We start from the raw sequence: 22781 nt of genomic DNA on the forward strand, positions 1-22781 counted from the left end.
ATCTATCCTAGTTTAGAAGCCTTTGAAGGACCTACCATTTAAAAGCCTCACATTTTTTAAAATCCCTGCTCTTTATAAACTGAGCCATATATATATATATATATATATATATATATATATATATATATACACACACCTAAAGAAATCAGCAGGCAGCACTATGTCCTGCAGGAGCAAAAGGCAGCTGTTTTCCTTTTTTGAAAGCAGAGCACTCGCTAGAAGTCTCCTGCAAAGCGGCACTACTGTGCCCTGCATGCGTAATTGAGTCTGGACTGAGGCTCCACTGCTTCATCTTGCGGGTGGCAAGCTATAAAGCTGGCAATGCTACATCTTTTGCTCCCTGAAGCCTTTCCTTCTAACAAAGGGGAAGGGAAGAGAGCTCTTTTTGCTTAGGTAGAAAGCAAATTAAAAGGGGTGGGGTGGGAGTTTCCAGCAAAGCAGGGGGGGGGGAGTAGACCCATTTGCCGTCAGACTGAACAGTGTAACTCCATGAATGACAACCTAAAGAGAGGCAGGCAGGTCGTTCACTTCACACCAGAATGTGATGCTATAAGCAGGAAGGTGAGTGTTGCTAAACATAGAATCACGGGGCTAGAGTGATCTGGAGCTGTCACATCCAGCCTCCTGCTTTGAATGTGTGCTGCAGTGTAATGTACCTTGGGAGTGGAGAAAATAATACAAAATCTGTAGCAGAGGGCAGTCAGGCAAGGTCAAGAGAAGCTGGTTGGCTTCTAACTTTTACCTTTGGAAACAAGGAACTGTATGGTAATTTGCAGGTTGCCTGTGGAAGCAATGAATCACGTGATGCCAAAGGTAAGATACGCAAATGAAATGCAAATGTCTATGTTGGTACAGTTCGGGTTATTTGTATCAGTCTGTATGCAGATCAATGCCAATTCGTAGAAACTGACTCAAATTGCACGCTTTGTTCTGAACCTGTTGTTTGCCTCTTTTTTCTCTCCTTTTCTTTTTCGCATGATGGATGGGTTTTTATTCTACCAAGGAGTAGCATGGCAGAAAGAGGAGAGAAGTGAGTAACTAAGTTTCACTGCCAGTGCACTGGATGGAGTAGGTCAAGCATGGGCTGAATATGAGGAACATGCAGAGAGCCCCAGCACAACTATGTTTAGAAGCACAATTAACTTCGTCTAGCAGGCAGCTGTGAGCATAGACACTCTAATGTAGGGTTGCCATATGTTCAGAATTTCCAAGACATAACCAGGATTTGGCTGTCGGAAACTGTGTCCGGACGGAAATTGCTGAAATGCCCAGGAAAATCCAGACATATGGCAACCCATGTTGGTAGTGTAGATTTTGGCATATTTCCTTTAAAATAGCTCAAAAACTTCTCTTTTTTGAGATTTTGCAAAAAAAATCCATTGGAATTCCATTGGGATTAATGGCCCTAGTTTGCTCATTAAGTTCGTAGGTCTACTCTGCATAAAACATAGTTAACTATCTGAGGAAACTCAGAGGCCTTCTTGGTAGTGGTGCCCGCCCTGTGGAACGCCCTCCCATCAAATGTCAAAGAGATAAATAACTACCTGACATTCAGAAGACATCTGAAGGCAGCCCTGTTCAGAGGGAAGTTTTTAATGTGTGACATTTTAGTGTATTTTTTGTCTTTGTTGGAAGCTGCCCAGAGTGGCTGGGGAAACCCAGCCAGGTGGGAGGGGTACAAATAAATTATTATTATTATTATTATTATTATTATTATTATTATTATTATCCATGCATTTCAGTAGAGAGAGAAAATTTGCAAAGATAAAACAGCATGTTCAGAATAAAAAACGTTGTGTGGCTCTTTGGGGACTATATCACTTGTTCAAACTGAGATCCTACCACTTCAAACTGCAGCTGTTAGGACCACATGTTTAAATTCTTTGCCATTGCCTCTTAAACTGCTTAAATACCTAAGCTCCACTTGAACTTAACAGGATTTACTTTTGAGGGGAAAAACATGTACAGGATTGCTCTCTTAGGAAACTAGCCTATTATGGAAAAAGTCTTTATACTGTTCCCAGAGCTGGCCCTGCTATCAGGCAGGGTGAAACCTCTGCTTCAGGCTGCAGAAGCCCCCAAGGAGGCATACCCACAGGTGCCTTGCCTGACCCGTCACATCCGCTAGTGGTGGAGAAGTACCACCTCAACCAGTGCTGATTTGGTGTAAGATCGTATCCATTTGGGGAAGATCTCACCAAAAAAATCAGCACAATCTTGCCCAAAATTGGAGTTAATGGTGGTGTCAAGGTGCTGTCAGCAGCTCCTGGCTGGTTGCCCAGGAAATTATAAAGACAAGAAAAAGTTTCTTACAGTCCTTTTTTATTTCAAACTTTACAAAGAGAGACTATAGAACACTGCCTCTTGGATAATGGCATTGTCCCGAGTGCATCTCCACCCCCCTTCTCTCCCACTTCCTCTTTCATCTTCATCATCATCATCATCATCATCATCATCATCATCATCATCTCCTCTATGGGTGCCACTAAGTGCCCTCTGTCTTCAAGCTCTTTGCTCTCCTACTTCTAAGGCTTGCCGGGTTCTGGGAGATGGAGGGTCTGGAATGCTTTCTAGTGACAACGTGTCAGCCAGCTGTTGCTCTGGCTCTCCCATGATTTCCCAACTTTCCCCCTCAACTGCCTCTGAGTCGCAAGCTCCCTCAACCCCCCGTTGTAACTCTGTACTGTCTTCCTCTTCCTCCTCCCTGGAAGGGTCAGGAAGGGGAGGCAGTCTCTACCATTCCTCCTCTGCACAGTCCCTGACAGCGTGTGGGCACACACTCACACACATACATACTCTCCAACATTCCTCAGATGAAAATAGGGACATTTTCACCTGAGGAATGTTGGAGGCGATGTTGCCCCTTCAGCACCTGTGTTTTTGTCACCCCTGCAGGAGTTCTCACTCCCCACAGCTGACCCTCATTGACCTCCCTTTTTTGGTGCCCCACAGCCTCCACACAAAGCATTTCCTACCAGAGAAAGGGCGTGTGCCACCACCACCACAGCAACGGGACACAAAAATACACACCCTCCACTGTCCTGAGAATAACCCTTAATCCTGATTTTATTTTATTTTGTTCTTTGTAAATTTTAGAAAGGGGCATAAGTAGACAGGGACGCACAAAGATGTTTGTTTTAAATCAAGACTCCTTGCTCTCTGCTCTGCTCCACCTTTCTTCCCACCCATGGCAGCCCTGCCCTCTGCCTGCCCCTCAGAGCCAACACATCACACAGGGCTGGGCCTCAGTGGGGGCAGTCTCTCCTCTTTGCCCACTTTCCAGCAGCCACTACAAGCTACTCAAGGTAAGAGGCTGGCAGCGGTGGCCATGCTGAGGCAATGGGATGCTCTGTTACATAAATTTTTATTAATTTTCAACACAATTATACAATTTTATCCAAATTTTCACAAATTATCTCTTTTTGGACTTCCTTCAGCTTCTCTGGTAATCATCCATATTTACCTCTCAATTACACATTCCCTTTATTTGTATTGCAGTTTGTCCTCCCTCCCCCTTCTATTTCTTTTTAGCAATACACCTCGTTTTCACAGTGCTTCTTGAAACCCCACTAGCGTTGTTTGCACATCACATACATTTTTCAGATATTCTACAAACTTTCCCCAGTGTTCGATGAACTTTTGGTCTCGCAGATATCTAATTTTCCCAGTTAGTTTGTCCAATTCCGCATAATCTGTCAGTTTCATTCTCCATTCTTCTATCGTCGGTATTTCCTCTTGCTTCCATTTCTGGGCCAATAAAATTCTTGCTGCTGTAACTGCGTATTGGAAAAGTTTACAATCCTTTCTCCTTATTTCCTTTCCTGTAATCCCTAAAAGAAAAGCTTCTGGTTTCTTTACAAATGTGTATTTTAACATATTTTTCAATTCATTATATATCATCTCCCAGAAACTTTTCACTTTCTTACAATCCCACCACACATGATAAAACGTTCCTTCTTTTTCTTTACATTTCCAACACTTATTACATGTCTTAAACATTTTTGCTAATTTTACCGGTGTGATGTACCATCTATAAAACATTTTCATGACATTTTCCTTTAACGCCGTACATGCAGTAAATTTTAAATTTTCTTTCCATAATATTTCCCAATCATCAAACTGTATATTGTAACCAAAGTCCTTGGCCCAATGTATCATTACCGATTTAACTTCTTCATCTTTCGTATACCATTCCAACAATATCTTATACATTTTTGATAAAGTTTTACAATCATTGTTTATTATGTCTGTTTGAAACTTTGAGTCTTTTTCTGCATAACCATTTTCTTTGATGTCTTTTTTAAACATTTCATTAACCTGAAAGTAATGCAACTAGTCATAAACATAGTGGGATGCTCTGTTACAGCTGCCACTACCATCGCTTGGGACAAACGCTGGCTCATCCACCTAGAATGATATATTCTGATAATGCAGCATTGCTGTAGTTATAGTTTCCTGCTTGGCAGGGGGTTGGACTCGATGGCCCTTGTGGTCTCTTCCAACTCTATGATTCTATGATTCTATGTAATTTACAGATTTTTTTAAAAAAGCAAAGCTACTGGAGGAGGACTGGAGTGGAGAAATGGTGGCTGTGGTGATTTGGGTTCACCTTTAACCAAAACACAAAAGGCTTCAAGGGAGGAGGCCTAATCTCTAGCCTTGTTTTTAGCTGACAGCTGGGAATGTTTCTTTGCTGCGCATGCTAACCACAGGTTTGGGGAGGGGGGGACAATATCAGAGGCATAGCTTTCTTCCCAAAGCCACATCTTGCTTGACTATCGGTCTCTTTCCTTGAAAAGAACAGTCTCAAACTGCTTATTTAAGGCCCACTGGATAAAATGCTTTTGTTATACGTTTAATCGGAGTAGGCAGTCCATGGAATGTGTGCAAGGCGTGAGGAACAACATTTGGAGCAAAAAATAAATGAACAGCAGAATAATAAATGAATAAATGAAGTGACATCTTGCATCCACTGTTGATTTAAATCGAGAAGATGAGTGCTAGTTGATTGTTGGTCAGTGTTTCATTAATATTCTGGTGAAGGAATTCTGTTCTCTGAGGAAAAAATGTCCAAATGTAGAAGTATCATTGTCAGCATACAAATAGTTTGTGAAAGGCATGTGTGACACCAAAATGCCTTCACAATAAGGAAGATCAGATGAACCCTCCCCCTCGTGAACTAAAATAGCCCATGAAGCAAGTTGCAAGGCCATTTGGTCTAGTAGCCTCCCTCCCTGAGGCTACTGCACACATCTGCAGCAAGTGATAGAGATTGTTCACAGGACTCCATATCCCCTTCAGTGCATTCTTTCAGTGTGTGTGTGTGTGTGTGTGTGTGTGTGTGTGTATGTAGAGGTGCATCTGAAGCCCCTAAATAATAGAGGATTTGAATAACAGAATCTGGTTGCTCACAGGAAGCTCAGCTGTGAGGATGCTTAGAGAGCTCTTATACATTTCAAAAGCCCCTAAGGTTGTTCCAAAAGTTTAGATGGATTCTGCTGAATCTATTTGGTCCAACTTCCAAGTTAGTAAACAAATAAGTGTCTGCAAATAAAAACTTTAAAACTAGTAAGAATCTGGAGGGGAATTTCAGTGGGCTGGTGGGAACTCCTGCTTCACTTATCATGGGTACCAGTCTGAAGCCTCTTTGAATATCACCCTGGACTGATCTGTATGTCCTGCCGCCTCTTCCCCATTGCATCACATAAAACCAGAGATGAAAATAGGAAGTGAAGGAGCATACAAATGCAAAATTGCTTTCATAATTTATTTCGAAAGAAAAAATTAGGGGTTGGGGTTACAACTTTAGGATTTTTGCAGGGAAGTCAATATAGAATTCAAATTTCCTTTGAAGTTGTCGGTCTCCCCCCATCCCTCACCTGTCACAAAACACTTGAAGGCATTTGGACTCTTCTAAACAGCATATAAACCCTAAGAGCTGGATCCTGTCCCTTGTCTCTCTCTTGTCAGTAAATGCTGTAAACAGGAAAGCCATTTTTCATTAGCGCCTGACATTCTTTTATGTAGTCTGATTATCAACACAAAAGGAGAGCAATTAAACTGCAGCTCCAATCCAGCCTAACAGATGGGGCTCTCCCCCAAAGCTTTTACCACACAACTAAATTGTTACTTCAAGAAATCAACATCTAATCTATTCACTTCAAAGAGCACCCATATCCCCCCCACCCCACTTTTCAAGCTACCGGGATGAAACTATCTCCTTGTTAACAAAGAAATAGGGAAAAGACAGGAGGTGCAGCTGAACCAAAACATGTACTGTATGCTTTTCAGTTAAGTTGGAGGGGAGAGGATTCCTGCCTAAATTAAATAATTAAGGGTGGGAGAAGAGATACCCAGGGAAAACTCAGAAGCATTTAGTGCAGAACAATATTGGGAAGAGCCAGAGAGGTAAATTGGGAAATGACTGTTGTGACTCAGAGGAATGCACAATGTACCAAATGCACCCAATATTCTTCTCACAGCACAGCTGTACTCCCCCCCCCCGGCCAAAAAGCTAAAAAACCATGGAGTTTAAAAAGATCTTTGGGGGATTTGGTGTGACAGCTGTTTAAGCAAACACTGTCACCAGGACTAGATTGGAGCAAAGGTTGTGAGGCAGATTACTCAATTTTGTGAGCTTTCTGACAAAGCCAGAAAAGTGTCACTCAGAGACATCGACTCATTCAGGCATCCGCAAGGCCTGTCCTCATACCTCTCACAGTTCAAATAATTACCATCTATCTTGCCTCTGAGGAGATAATGTGTGAAGTGCCACACCTCTTTACCCCGGCTCTTGACACTTGATATGTATATTTGTAGGTTCCACCTTTTTTGTGAATGTCAGTTCTAAAAAACCACACAAAACTTTTAAAACTGTGTTTTATTTGCTCTAAACTGCCCTTTGACCAGTGCTATTTTTCTAGGAAAAGAGGTGCCAGAACTCACTCACCTCCCATGTTCTCTTATAATGGCAATGGTGTCTACCTGAGAGGAGTCAGAACTGAGTTCTGGTGAGTTCTGGCTGAAGAAAGCCCTGCCTGGGACCTTAGGGTTAAGGACAGGTAATTAATAATAAGAACAATAGTAGCAATAATCACTTCCAGGTCTTTGGAAATGTAAAGTTTATGTGATGAAATTGATCTTTACCTGGAAGGTGCAGTCACTTATCTTCTCCTCAGTTCTTTGCTCACTGTTTTCACACAGTGGTCCAGGGAAGTGCAAGAGCTTTGCCTCAGGCCAATGGAATTTTTAATTCCTCCATTTTGGGTGGGTGAGTAGCATGCCACCTCACTATCATCTTTTAAAAACACCTTTCAGTTTTGACAGCAATTTGTCCTAGAGCTGGCTTTGCCAGTAGGCAGAGTACAGTAGTCACTTCCAACAGCTTCATGAAAGGCCAGGAAATTGTCAATTATTATTGTGGTTTGTTTGCTTGTTTTTGCTCTCAGGGAGAGGTGCTTATGTCTATTTCTGCCTCAAGCACCAAAATAGCCTAGCGAGTCTTGGATATTATAGATGTCAGTTGGTGGTGTACCCATTTGCTGTTCTGCCTCAGGCAGCAAAACATCTTGGGCTGGTCTTGCATGCAGCAAAGGCACAGTAGGGATTTGTGTGGAGAGGTGTTAGCAAAAGGTAGCTGTTTCCCCCCCAAATCTGGACTCATAGAACAGATTTTGCTGTTCTTTGGGTTCTGGCTTTGCATTTTTTCCATGCCTCTTAAGACACAGCTGTGTGTAACTGTGCACATCTAAAACTAATTTGGAAAGCGGTCCTTGTTGAGTGGAATCTCAATCGTGTCTCTCCTGAGCTTTTAGTCCCCCGCTGCAAACGAGAGCGAAGCGGTGGCCTATTCCGCCACCTAATGGAAAAACAGATCTCCGCAGTGTTTAGACAGTAACAGTATATTTTGCCCATGAATGACTCTGAAGGGCTGACTGCAGCCTCCGCTCCTCCTCCTCCACCCCCCCTCCCTCCACTCTGTCCTCCTGGATTCATTTGAGAGCAAACTTGTGGAGCAGCTGGATGTGTCACAGGGATTAAACACTCACCTGAAATCCTTGGATCATCTCATCTGGAGAAGGGTAGCTGGAAATACTACATTTTAAATGGAGAAAAGAACTCTACAGCCAATGAGTTTCTAAAAGAAAGGAATGAGTTAAAGGTAAGAAACAGGATTTCTTTGCAAATAGGAAAGTCGTGTTTAGCAACAACAGATAATATGTGCAAGTGTGTAGTTCTTATTTATTTATTCTCTCCCTTGATCTGCATGTACTGATATGTTGGAATAAACACCGCAGCTCCAAAGGGACTCTGTGAACCAATGAGCCAATGGCTCATTGTTGCATTAAAGTAAACTGGAGCAATCCATTGAAACAAACTGAAACGGTCCTGAGATTGAATGAGTGCCCTAGTAATACAGCAGCATTCTGGGAAGGGTCCAGCACTGAGAGGATGGCAGGGATGCAGGGTAGTGATTCTGATTTCTGGTAAAAACACATTTCCATGCTTTTTCTGTGACTGCTTTAGGAGCCCAGGAGGAAGAGGGTCGAGTAATTTTGAAGGTAACAGGAAGACAGAGCTGGCTGCTTGGAACTTTTCAGCCCCAGACTTTTCCCAGGGCAGCTAAGCCTGCAGAGAGGGAAAAGCCACTCACAACTCTTCTCCATGTGCAAACACTAGTGAATGACCCAAAGGGAGCGAAGTGGAGATACATCTAGGAAAGAAAAGACCAAATGGGAGCAAAGGGGCGTTGCAGAAAAAGGAAAGCAGAACTGAAAGGCCTGGTCCCAAGGAAGGGAGAGCTGTGAAGGGGACTGCAGCTCACAGAGAGAGGCTCCCAGCCTCAGATCAATCTAGCAAAAGGCACTGGATGGGAAGCAGTCAGCCATGGATACTCTCTGCTTGTTTGCAAGTGACCCATGGATCTACAACTGCTCCTTGAGCAATTCCAGTGTGGAGAACCAGATGTCCCAAAGCAACAGAACTCACGTGAAGCGGAATGAGAACGTTGCCAAGGTGGAGGTGGCCGTGCTCTGCCTCATCTTCTTCCTTGCCCTGACTGGAAACCTGTGTGTGCTGGCGGCTATCCACACGACCCGCCACAAGCACTCCCGCATGTACTTCTTCATGAAGCACCTGAGCATCGCTGACCTGGTGGTGGCCGTCTTCCAGGTTTTGCCTCAGCTCATCTGGGACATCACTTTCAGGTTCATTGGGCCAGATTACCTCTGCAAGTTGATCAAATACCTGCAGGTGGTGGGGATGTTTGCTTCCACTTACATGCTCTTGCTGATGTCCCTGGATCGGTGCTTGGCCATCTGCCAGCCTTTGAGGTCCTTACGTAGGAGGTCTGACCGGTTGTCTGTCCTCCTCACTTGGATGGTGTGCCTTCTGTTTAGCATCCCACAACTCCAAATATTTTCCATGCAGGATGTGGATAATGGGGTGTTCGATTGCTGGGCAAATTTCATCCAGCCCTGGGGACCTAAAGCTTACATCACCTGGATAACCTTGACTGTGTACGTTATCCCTGTGGTCATGCTGACCATCTGCTATGGCTTGATCAGCTTCAAGATTTGGCAGAATGTGAAGCTAAAGACCCTTCACGAGACCAATGTGAACTTGACCTCTAGGAATCCCCATAGAGGCACCCTCTCCAGGGTCAGCAGTGTCAAACTCATTTCCAAAGCCAAGATCCGGACTGTCAAAATGACCTTCATCATAGTCTTAGCTTTCATTATGTGCTGGACTCCTTTTTTCATTGTGCAGATGTGGATTGCGTGGGACGAAAATGCTCCAAAAGAAGGTACAGTCTTCTCTCCTCCTTTCCCTGCCTATACAAGCTGTGTGCAATGAGTATAGAGAATTGCCACCCAATAATTTCTTTTTAAAAAATAGAGGTATCTCAGTTGAGTTCATTATCAAACCAGCTGATCTGCAGTGCAATGTGAAATAAGATATGCAAGAGGTATTTCAGCAACAATAAATCAATAAAATAAATCGAGACATGTTAAGATGGTATGGCAAGAAGACCAGCTTACTTACTTGCCAGAGTGATGATGGGGTGGAGAAGGTTGAGATGTAACCCTGGGAGACCTTGGCCATTCTTTATGTGACCTTGGGTATGTTACATGGTATCTCTCTCCCTCACTGCCTTGCCTGCCCAAATGAGGGACTTGGATGTTTTGAAAATGGGGAGCAGGATAGTAAGGCATGTGAAGAAAGAATGAGCAGCAGGAAGGAGAAGAATGCATTTATAGATCTCTAATATATTATGGGCTTCTTTATTTGTTTGTGTTTTTTTTAACAAGGGTAAATGGTTTCCATAAAGCAATATAAAATGATCATAAGAAAACACAGGTATTCATAAGAAAATGCTGGTGGATTCACAAAGACACTCTGGGTTCACCCTGAAGTGAGACCAAATGATAAAAAGAATTTTGTGAATGGGTGGCCAGCTTGTCAGTGACTGGTGAGTTTAAAAGCTGAATGGAGGGCTGACAATGAGGTGTCTCCCGTGCTGTGAACTGAGATGACCAGGTGCGTCTTCTTGAGCAATGACAAAATTACAGCGATTGGGTTCCTTTACTGAAACTAGTGGTTGTAAAAGCTTCTAAAAGCTGCCTCTCATCTGCCCACAAAGGTTGGCATAAGTGAACTCTTAGCATATGGATAAGATGTCAGTTACTGAGTGTCTGTGATCCTCCCTCTCCAAATCTTAATTTGCCCCTCTGTGTCAGGGAGGAACTTTATGTACACAAAGCCTGGAGGTTCCAGGTTGTTCCTCTGAACACCACTGCCAAAAGCTAATGAGCACATTAGTGAGGGGTGAGTGGACCTCACCCCGGGGGCTTGGTTCAGGATTAGAGCTATGAGGGGAGACACTCATTGCAATAGGAAACACTCACCTCTCTCTAAATGGGTTAAGGCTACCTTTCAGAATTCTTAGCCATGTAGCATTTATCCACCAGCAGCACACAGAAGAAAAACAACAACACTCTGTAGAAAAGCTACTCAAGGCTATCAACTACCACACATGTGTGCTTGTCGTTTGATCAAGTGGCAACTTATGTGTGAATGATTAAACCCCACAGACAGAACTCACATGTTGCCTCACATCACTTCAAACCCTGATGCTCCCATGTAAAGGCATGGGGGGGGGCTCCTGTGGGTTCAAGAGTGATCATACAGGGGGGTCAAAAGCATATTCTGCTGCCCAACCTGAACCCCTTAATAGGACATCAAGAACTGCTCCAAAATCAGTGTCAGTTAGGAATGAGGGGTTTGGAGTTACCTACCTAGAGCATGCAGTTGAACATTTCCAAGGCATTATATGCACACACACACCCTAAAAAAAATATCCACCTGTTAAAACTCAGGGGGTGGGGAACAATTTCCTTGCAAGTGAATATAGGCAAATGATTTAACACTAAGATTTGCTGGGGATGATGAAAGCTAGGTAAGACTGGATGCTAGTTAGCTGTCCCTCTCTGTACTAAGAGACCCTTAAGGTATCTTCCAGTTCTGTTATTTTAAGTTTTCATAACTGATGTCACAGCCGTAATATCCTATACACCTAGCTCCTGTGGTCTGAACTTGGTTTCTTAAGCCAGGAATCCCTTGCGTGCCTAGTCCAACCCCCCCCCCCATTTTCTTCTTTTTCTTTTCAACAACAAGCATCACCAGGATACTGCAAGTAAATGGAGGAGTAGGAGAGTAGAGTCTTGCTTAACCTCTAACCATTTCCCCATTCAAATCTTTTCCCCAGTTGATTTTTTTTCCCCTTGTGGGGGGGGGAAGATACATACGCTACTTGCTTATTTGAACTGAGAGCTGATGCGCTGCGGGTGACTAGAACGATAGGTTTGGGTGTGAAAAACCCAGATTCATCCCTTAGCCCATGAAGCTTACTGAGAAAGGGACACTTTTGCCAAGAGACTTTCTCTTTGCCCAAAGCCTATTTAGAGGAAGAGCGTGATATGAATGCAATGAAATAAATATCAGTGCCTATGTCTGAGTACCAAGTATTGAAGGAAGATATTCTCTATCCTTTCTTTCCTGCTACATACATACTTCTAAAACTATATCCAGGAATCAAATACCTTCTGCTTGTTGTTATCCTGGAAGCTAAATCCCAATTTTGGGGCAAGTACTCTTTGGTGAAAGAACCCCAGCAGGGCTTTAACATTGCAAAACATGCAGGGAAGAAAAGTGTGGAAACATAATCTGTGAAACATTTTCACAGGGTCCTGAATCCCTACCAAAAGATACTGCTTTCTCCAACTGGCAAACTGGCATAAGCCACTGGCCAGCCAAGGCACAGACCGTCCTGGAGCAGTTGTTCAACCCAAGTACTTGCATAACACAATGTTTGTTGGGTGGGGCTTCTGTGACAATTATAGCCTTAGCTCCTTCAGATCAGCAAGCTCTATCCCCACAGCATGCCTTGTCATGATTGGGGAGATCCCAGTCCTTAGCTGTTGCCCGAGGAAACGAGAACCAGATTGCTACAACCTGTTAATACCTGCTAATACTTTCAGGGAACCAAATGCTTCTTGTAAATAGCAACAATATCTGGTCTGTTTCTTTCAAGCATCACAGGAAGACAGAAAGGTTTTTGTCAGGCTGTCTGAAATTATTATCATTGTGTGCATGCACTGCTAAGTGAACCAGAGGGACCTTTGTCTTATTCTTTACCAAGAGCATTGTTTGAAAACTTTTTGCACCTCCGCTAGCAAAAACAGAAATTGACAACCACAACTTTATCTGCAAAAGGTGACAGAGCATAGAAAGCGTGGACTAGAGAGGAAACAGTAGGTGGCAAAGAGGAGTGAGAATTGAGGAGTGCAGAGAAACCACTTATCTCTCACCAGAGATAACAGTAAAATGAAAAGTGTGGAACAAATTCAATTGGGAATAGGAGTGATAAAAGGAATTAAACACTTCCTGGTATTATATGTCACCTTTTGAGCAATGTTGCTTCCCCCACCCCCATGAAGTTTCCTTATCTCTGATAAGGTGTTTTGTTAGCCAAAAATTCTAACAGAGTCCTAAGCTAAATGTTTGCTTGAAATGTTTTACCAATTATTCCAGAAGTTAACAAGGGTGCAGGGCAAGGAATATGGGGTCTCTTCATCTTGTGGTTGGCCTTATACAGGGAACAAATCAAGGGCAAGGAACTCCTCGCTTTTGTCATCCTTAAGGCACATGAAGGACCAATGCCACTTTCAGAAGAGTTATTTCAAAACAATGGGCCGAGGCATCACTGTGTGCTTGCGCAAAATATATTGGAATGAGTGAGTGGCAACCTAGAGACTTCATTTGGTCCTGAGTGGCAGCCTGCTGTTCTAGGTAGTTCCCTCTAGAAGTGAAACAGGGGATAAGTTCATAAATCTGGGGCTGGTTCACACATGCGTTAACTTGTTTACTCACCATGTCATGACTCACAGCTGTAGGTCAAGTTTGCTCCCATGACAATTTTATGAAGGATACTAGTGTTCAATCCTGATCTTTCATAATCTGGTAACCATACTTGTCTCCATTACACAGTTTGGTGAGAGCCAAGACACCCATGGAGAATTTTGCTGTTTAGAGAAGCTTAAAAGCAGGGAGAACCTCCTGGCAAACTAGAATCCAGATGTTGACAGACACTTTATGATCTGTCATTTCAGCTATAACCTAAAAGGAGAGACATTAACAATACCTCACTCGGGAGCCTTTGGAACTTTCAGGAAATGTAATTGCTCATTAGACTTTCCTGACAAGTATTCTTTAGCAGTTCCTATTCTGTTGAAAACTGATGAAGAGTAAAAGCCACATTTGTGGCTTATTTTTTAGGTGCTTTCCTAGAATCTGGACCACAAAAATCGTAGATGGCTTGGTTGGTGCACTGGGGGAAAAAACACAAAAACGAAAGCAATGTAACAAAAACATATATAAAATAGTTACATACAATTTTTAGGATCATCTGATACTACCTACAACTTTTGTGTGTTTTAGAAGATATAGAATTTACTCATACAGGAAAAGTATCTAAGAAGATGATCACCTAAAGAAGGAACTTAGCTTTCAGGGGCTATATGCCCTGGACCAAACACTAGATAATACTACCACCAAATTCTATTGACAATTTAGCTAGTGAAACTGCCTAAAATTAGCTTTGGGGGACTATCTGCTCTTTACTTCACTAAAGACATGTGTGCTTTGTTTAGTGTCGATCCAAGTGACTGCTGGCATTTGCATTTTCAATGGGAAATGATTTAAAGTAGGGAAACAACCACTATTGTTTCTTTGTCCTGGTAGTCGTAGTTGCATCTTGAAATCGGTTTTGCGCTTAGCGAGACATAATATAATTAAGATACACAGAGTTAATTTATTTATATACGGAGTCTGCGGCTTTTACATCATGCCCAGTTTTCTTCCCCATGCCCCCCACCCTCCCCATCTCTGCTTGTTTGCAGTTTTCTTAACTGTCAGTCTTCCATCCTGAAAAAGATTTCCAGAAAACTTGAAAGCTTACACACTGCTTTGTGACATTTGACTTGGTCCTAATAAAGGTATTACTCTACTGTGGCTTTTGAATATTTGTCTAGAGACCTGATGTGCTGTGATATTATGTGGTGGTGGTGAGTTGTTCCTTTAGTGCATCAAAGCGACCCACATTGTGTGCAAAGTAAGCTGAGGTGACATGTTGTTGATCCAGTATTTTGCCTGTACTTGCAAATATCATACTTGCAAAGCCATTAACTGGAATTCCAAAGGCTGTGTTTCTATTTTTTTGCAAGAGGGGAGGATATTTCAACAGGCAATGGTTATAAGAATGTGTTTATTGTGTGTTTCATGAATGGATGGCATGGACCACCCCACTGCCCACTGTGTTCCTCTCCAGTGTGGATGCTGGACCAGGGCTCTGGTCAGCAGGGCTTGCGGTTGGAAAATGGCTGAGAGGTAAATCTATAGCCAGAGAAGACATGCCTCTTTCTTCTCCCTGATAGGACAGATAAATAACATCTGGGGGAGAGATACAACTATTGACAGTGATGCTTTAGAGTTCCTTATAACTGAAGAGAGGGCAGGGGAGAGGAACATCAATGAGCCTGACTAGAGTTCCAGTGAAGCCAAAACCCAGTGGAGAGAAGGTGATCAATTCTGGCACCTCTCAGGTGGGCGCTGTTGCCATTATACGAGAATAAGGGAGGTGTTCATGGGAAGTTCTGGCACCTCTTTTTTAAGAAAAATAATACTGTGAGCAATCCAGTGGTTATGGCTATTGTGCTCTGGAAGAAAGGGGTTGGGGGCATGGATGCAGTACCCTTTGATGTACCCCTGCCATATGGAAGCCCAACACAGTTGATAGCTATTGTTTTGCTTTCTATTGCAAGTTTGCAAGCTGATCCTTTATAATTACCAGTACTTAAATCCATATTACAAGAGTATGAATGATTCAAGGAATTAATGCAGAGAGGCGAAACGGTCAAGAAGAAAGATCCCTAAGACTGCCGTCTGAACTGTGGACTAAATCCCACAGATTTACCAGTAAGTCACATGGCACACGGTGACATTTTCAACAGAGACAACAAGATTAGGATCACGCAATAACTTTCATTACAGCGCTTGTCAGAGGCTGATATGCATTCAGTTGGAAAGGTGTATGTAAAGTGCAAAAGCTAACAATCCACCAAGCGAAGCACTCTGATTAACAGAGGCATGGCTGGGTCAGGCGTTTGGAATACAAAAACCCATTTGAGAGAGCAGCGCGATGAAAAGTTTCCTAATGAGCAAAATGTTTATCTTCCAGTCTCCAGATGTAGAGCTGTAAAGAGCTTTTCTGGGCAGAGTTGTTGTGCCCCTATATTAACAAATGTGCGTCAGAAGTCTTGATACCTTTTCCCCCGGACTCTTTCAAACATAATAGCTTTTTGTCTAAACATTTTAGATTGCTTCCCCCCCACCATGTAATCTAAAAGACGCTGTAGCCTGCAATAACCTTTGACCCAACCTCACACATACGTGTGGGTGTCTGTATACATCACAGACACAATGTGGGTAGCCAAGCTCATCCTGCTATCCAGAGAACGATTAGGACATGGTTAGACCCCAAGCTATGTCAAAGTTTAGAAGTCCCCAGCATTACCAAAAAATAAATTAAAAAATGTAGTATCCCAACAGAAAGAGCAATGAAACTAGAACCCTCTGTGCCCCTTCCAAATCTACAATTCTATGATTCTATAACATAATAAACATTTATATTTACATATGTACTGGTTCACATGCAAGGATGTAATTAAAAGCTAACAATATAACTAAAACATGTATCTTTCAATAAGTCTATTTGCACATGAAATACCTTTAAATGAAAAAAAAAAGCTTGTGGGTATCTTAGCCTATATGAAAACTTAATGTACAGTAACACAGAAAAAAATTGCACACACAGTTTATCAGTTACTAAATAGAAGAGACAACGCAACTGTGTGTGGCCTGCTTTATTCAAACCTTTGTTGTTTCTTAAACCAGAGTTTTCTCTGTATTCCTCCACCCCCACTTTACTCAAACTTCTGCTGCTGTTTAAAACAGCCACTTTTTTCCTTTCGGTGTATTGCCCTTCTCACTATAATGAAACTTTTCTGTTTTCCATTTGTCATGTGAGAGAGATAAAGAATGCAGAACCCTCAGATATTACATAGTACTATACTCAAATCTCTGCCATTGTTTAAAACCACCATTTCCCCTCTCAGTTCATTCCATCCCCTGCTTTATTCAAACTTCAGCTGTTGTCTTAAACCACCACTTCCCCCTCTCAATGATCATCCCTTCTTGCTCTAATACCATGGCCACTGCTGTTGCGCAAGCTGCCTCCTCTTTTGCTCCCCTTCCCTCCCCTGACTTCATGCAAATCCACGATTGTGATGCAGCACAACAAATGTTTTAATTGGGGCTGCATAATGACAGTCTTACATTTTATTTATATATGAAGAAACCTAACCTACTACATTTATTATAAAACCTATGTAAACCTTTGTAAAAGGAGCTTGCCGGATATGAATCTTGCCTTGGACCCAATAACATTGTGTTTGTCAGGATATTGTGCTATTTTTCTTAGTTACACAACTCATATTGAATAAATTAGATAATATTGCAAGTCTAATGAAAATGCATGAGCAGTCTCTGACCATTTGTAGTGGACCAAGCAACAATGGGAATGAAAACCCTTCCTCTTATGGGTCACTGTTATATTAATATACATCTATCTAAGTTAATTCCAGGCACTCTAATGTCAGACTCATGTCACTAAGAAGAGGCAGGACTATATATATGACTTTTAGTGAATGGAGTTGCCATGGACAGAAGAAATAAGCCTGTTTCTTTTCTCCCATGTGAAAGGAAAGATTGCATTCACACTCATTGGCAAAGATAAAGGACAGCACCTGAAGAAAAACCTGCCTTTCATGCATGCTGCTAGGTGACTCAATCTTCACTTAAAGGGGTTTGTGTGTGTGTGTGTGTGTGTGTGTGTGTGTGTGTGAGAGAGAGAGAGAGAGAGAGAGAGAGAGAGAGAGAGAGAGAAGTACAGTGGTACCTCGGGTTAAGTACTTAATTAGTTCCCGAGCTCCGCTCTTAACCTGAAACTGTTCTTAACCTGAAGCACCACTTTAGCTAATGGGACCTCCTGCTGCTGCCGCCGCGCCACCGGAGCACAATTTCTGTTCTCATCCTGAAGCAAAGTTCTTAACCCGAGGTACTATTTCTGGGTTAGCAGAGTCTGTAACCTGAAGCGTATGTAACCCGAGGTACCACTGTACATGCATGCATGTGCAATGCATTGCACAGGCCCAGATACCCAAAGATCCCTGTAATATGCAAGCTCTCTGTTCACACAAACACATACCTCTCAAGGCATTTTGCTAGCAATAGCTAAAACCATTGTTTGCTTTGTGATTTATTACACTTCAAAGGCAAGACCCCACATGAGCTCAACATACCTCTTTCTTGGCAGATATAGGGCATCTGAAGAGATTTATTCAACAATGAATATGGGTCACCTTTAAAAACAAAACAAAAACATTTTAAAGCAAGCAGGACCATGGCCCTGGCATGTCTAGCTGTTGTAAGGGTATGCCTGAGGCAATCAGGATATTAAACGGCAGCACTAGAAGGGTAAGCAAACACAACCCATCTGGCTTAGTCTCCTGTCCAAACAGGATGGCCATTTGCTTGGCAGCCTCTCACAGATCAGCCTGTAGAATCCAAAGCACTGTGTTGCTACTGACAAAGATTCAGTTGAGGCAAATGAATGGGCAACCTCCACTCCAGGGGCATTGTGCCTCTGGAAACCAGTTGCTGGGATTCACAAGCGAGCAGAATGCTTGCAAGCTTCCCGCAGGCATCTGCAGAGCTGGCCCAAGACATTTTGGCACCTGAGGTGAACTGCAAAATGGTGTCGCCTGCAACCCGGGAGGAGTGAGTGACTGAAAATCTACACTGGTAGAAAAGGAGGGAATCAAATCAACCTTACCCGACAGTTGAAGTGGGACTCAAAGGCCATCGCGGGGGGGGGGGAGGGACCCATTCTGAATCCAGCCAGGCATGTGCAGACCCCAGGAGACCCCAGAGGCAGCCCTCACCACTATTTCCTCCTTCAGGGTGGGAGAAGAACAGCAGTGCCTCTTATTCACCAAGAGGCAGCATTGGCAGGTCTGGCCTCCAGGGATCACGCTGCAGCCATTGCTGTCACCATGGCAGTAGCAGCGGCAGCAGCTGACGCTGTCCTTGGAGGCCGGATCCTGCTGCCAAATATAGTCATTATTACCCACACTTTAACCAAGTATATGCATTTTAGTAAACATCATTTGGTTGGAGAACTGTATCACAAAATTCAGATAAGTGCAAATTTTGAAAGAAAGCTGTGCCTTGGTTTGCATATTGTTTCAGAAAGTGCAAATTGGGTTGACTTGTCTCACCTCGCCTCACAGGTTGGCTGGTCCTGGGCATCTGGTTGACACTGTGAGAACAGGATGATGGACTAGATTGGCCATTGGACTGATCCAGCTGTTCAGTGTTGCAACTTATACTGTCTTTTTGGGGTGTGTGTGTGTGTGAGAGAGAGACAATATGTTATATAAACAACCTTTCCTGTGATTTTTAAGTACTTTGTCATGTTGGAAATAGGTGGTTGTGGTGCATGACGGGCCTTGTGTAATATTGACACCTAAAAGAAAACTGAGACTGATAGAATTATATTATTATTATTATATTACTTCATTACATTTATATGCCGCCCTATACCCACAGGTCTCAGGGTGGTTCACAAGATAAAATTACAAGATAAAAACACAAAATACATAATCAAAATATAAACAGAAACAGCCAAACAACCTCTCCAAAACACATAAAAACAGGTAAAAAGAATTTTAATTTTGTAAAAAAGATTTAAAACACAATTAAAAAGCAGTTTAAAAGAACATAAATAGTACTCTATTTAATAGTTTAAAAGAACATAAATAGTTGGGCAGCAGCAGTCCTAGGCCCTGCCCTAGGCCTGGTGGAGAGAGGCAGGAGCAGGGCCCTCAGATCTCAGCAGTCTGAAAGTTGACGTTGATCTCAATGTCCCCAGTTATGCTTTTTGAGTAAGACTGGACCCTGCCAAATCAGACCTCACAGAAAGTGCAACTTATTCATTAGTTGCCAAAATGTCTGGTAATTTTAAAGAGTAGTTAACGAATGGGAAAGTTCATCCAGCCTTTTCCATTTTTTCCATCTAGCATGCAAAGGGAGTGATTCTTACAGGAATTATTTCCTTGAACATTAAACAGTTGAAAGCAATCATATTGTAATTACTTTTCAGTAACACTTTTACAGCAGCACAAACAAAATAATAGGCCATAAATCCTATGAGATAGTACAAACACAGTTTGGGCTTTGTAATAAAAGTTTAGTATGATTAGTGCAGTGCCAAAACCTGACCTCCAATTTCCTGAAAGCAAAGAGTAGGGCAATGATGGGGAGGCTTCATTTTACTTTGCACAGAATGCTCTCTCAGTGGGTTATTTTCACTCACATTTTATTACTCACATTTTACCCTAGTATATGCATTTTTGTAAACATTATTTGGTTGGAGAACCATATCACAAAATTCAGGTAAGTGCGAATTTTGAAAGAAAGTTGTTCTTTGGTTCACATATCATTTCAGGAAGTGCAAATTGGATTGACTTGCCTTAAATGCAAACTGAATTGAATTTCATCCCTAGTTCAAAGTAAATCAGACTGTTAGCATCTGCTAAGTGAAACGTTGGAGAAATCCATGCCTAAAAATGACATGGTAACTGGCTAATTTTTCTCTCAGTAGTAGCAATGGCTTTTTCTACTTTCTAATTTTTGGAATCAGGCAGAACCTGTAGTGAGGGGGACTTAGGCTTCTACGCAACCTGGAACCACCTGCAATCAGGTCTCATGAAAGCTTTTGTGTTCACAGCTTTAGGCATAGATTCCTTCTCCTTGAATACCTTTGCCCTGTACGTGGAGATGCAGTGGGGGGATGACTCAGTGCGCATAATGTAGGGGTTGGTGTGTAGCCTCACTTCCCCTTTGTGTGTTGATTTAACATGGAGCACCTGGGCAGGATTTTAGTGAGTGATAGTTTCTTGCTCTTTCAATGTATGTATGTCAAAAATTGCCATCTGAGGTGGATCTCCTGGTGCTGCCAAATGGTAGGGTTGGTTTACCTCTTATCAATTTCTACACAGTTACCATGTTCTAGTCATGCACTCAGGATCATGTCATATTTTCTTGCTTTCCACCTCTTTAATGTCATTGAAAGTACTGCAGGACATGCTGGGCTGAAGGAGGGCCAAAGCCGGGCATTTATAACACCTTCCAATTTGTTTCTGACCCTTCTGGCATGGTGGTGGGAATATGGGCCCTTTTCCCTCAGCAAATTGTGCTGTAGCTAAAACTTCACAGAATTGCACACTGTTTGTTTACCTGTGATGCCTTTCTCTCCTACAGAAGTGGCGTTCATCATCACCACCCTCCTAGCAAGTCTGAACAGCTGCTGTAACCCCTGGATCTACATGCTTTTCACAGGCCACCTTTTCCATGACCTCTTGCGTCGCTTCCTCTGCTGCTCCTCTCGGTACTTAAAATCTCGGCAAGGATGTGACCTGAGCGTTAGCAGGAAAAGCAACTCCTCCACCTTTGTCCTGAGTCTCAAAAGCTCCAGTCAGAGGAGCTTCACTCAGCCGTCCACAGCGTGAGGAGGAGAAACCCAAGTCCTCCAAGAACTGTGCCACAACAAGATGGGCAGACTGGCCTTAGCGTGTACATACTTAAAAATATGAAATAGAGGTATACAGGAGTGTTTGGATGTAAATACATATATACATATATATAATATATTACATAAAATATATTAAAATGTGTGTATGATGTGCAGGGTACTCATTATTTAAGGAGCAGGATAGCAGAAAGACAGCTATAGTCTAATAGTAGTTCACAGAACGGATAGCTCAAGGTTCTAGTGCTGTATTTTTAAAAGACACAATGGACTCCACAAGTCATTGAAGCCATAAGGCAACATCTGCCCACAGATACAAAGTGGAGGACAGCTCCTCTTTGAACACTATTAGAGCATGGGTCAGATAGAAGTGGAGGCATTTTAGGAGACAAACTACACTTGTAATAGAATAACTATCTCCCTGCCCCATATTAACTTTTCAGGCCAGGGGGTGAGATCGAATGTGGAAATGCCCACCACAAAATGAACTTTCAGATAGAGATGGGTTGATCAGCCTAAAAATGCTCCATGCCATTTATTCTTGCCCCCAAAGAGCAGTTTGCCCCATTGCATTTCAATGTTAATGTGTATCTTTTAAAAAAAATAAAAAATCAATGCAGAATTAAGACCTTTTTTGATTTGGTGGTCTGAGCAAGGGAGCTACCTTTATTATTATTATTATTTTAAAAAAAATAATTGCCACTTGGAGAAGCTTGAAACCAAATGACTCCTGGAAGTGATAGGGGCATGATAACATCCCATTGCTCACAGACTTCTAAAAAGAAATAACTGCAGCAAAATAAAAGCAAAATGGCTGTCCCCAGGATTTGTAGTGGAGACACATTTCACCAGCTGCCAGCACTGTCTCATAACTAAATGCCATTGCATGCTGACAATCATGGACTGCAAGATATCGACTACCAAGATATCAAATATTATTTATTTTGTATTTATATATATACACCACTTAATGCCAAAAAGGGAGGGGGGAGCTTCTAAGCAGTTCACAAAGTTTAAAAGCAAGTTATACAAACTGTTAAAATATAAATATTCATAATTAAAATACACAGTTAAGAACAGGACACTCAGGTTAAGAAATCAACATAAGCTGATGCTTCTTCAAAAGCTGTTAGAATGCCAATGCAGATGGGGCCTCTTATATTTCAGCAGAAAATTAATTCTTCAATACCAGTGCTACTAGTGAAAAAGCTCATCACTGCAGTCCCACAAACTGACGTTCATCAGACAGTGACCAGGCTAACCAGGTTCCTTTTTTAAAATTTAAATCTTAATGCCCTTACCAGGCAGTGGAAGGGAAATCTGGGTAAATCTGTTCCAGAGTTGTTGGGGGCTTTATATGTAAATAGCCCTGGCTTGGTGGCTAATAGGCAGCCAGTGCAGGTTCTACAGTACAGGTATGATATGGTATCCACTGCGTGGATTGTGGCCTTCTGCAGTAGCCACAGATTCCATACCAGCCATAAGAGAAGCCCTACACTGTGTACATTGCAAT

General features: G+C 42.4%; 1 protein-coding gene across 2 annotated transcripts; it reads left to right on the top strand.

Annotated features, from left to right (window-relative positions):
- Positions 1-464: 464 nt before the first annotated feature.
- OXTR (oxytocin receptor) lies at positions 465-22548 on the top strand. 2 transcript variants are annotated; one of them, XM_053378112.1, is made up of 3 exons: positions 465-813; positions 8527-9805; positions 21001-22548. In XM_053378112.1, the coding sequence occupies exons 2-3, from the start codon at positions 8887-8889 to the stop codon at positions 21246-21248; spliced, it is 1167 nt and encodes a 388-aa protein (XP_053234087.1). In that variant the 5' UTR covers positions 465-813; positions 8527-8886; the 3' UTR covers positions 21249-22548. The 2 variants fall into 2 exon arrangements, with proteins under 2 accessions (XP_053234087.1, XP_053234086.1); XM_053378111.1 differs by lacking the exon at positions 465-813 and adding an exon at positions 7887-8161.
- Positions 22549-22781: the final 233 nt, after the last annotated feature.

The sequence above is a fragment of the Podarcis raffonei genome, chromosome 2 (genome assembly GCF_027172205.1).
Source record: "Podarcis raffonei isolate rPodRaf1 chromosome 2, rPodRaf1.pri, whole genome shotgun sequence".
Classification (NCBI taxonomy): Eukaryota; Metazoa; Chordata; class Lepidosauria; order Squamata; family Lacertidae; genus Podarcis; species Podarcis raffonei.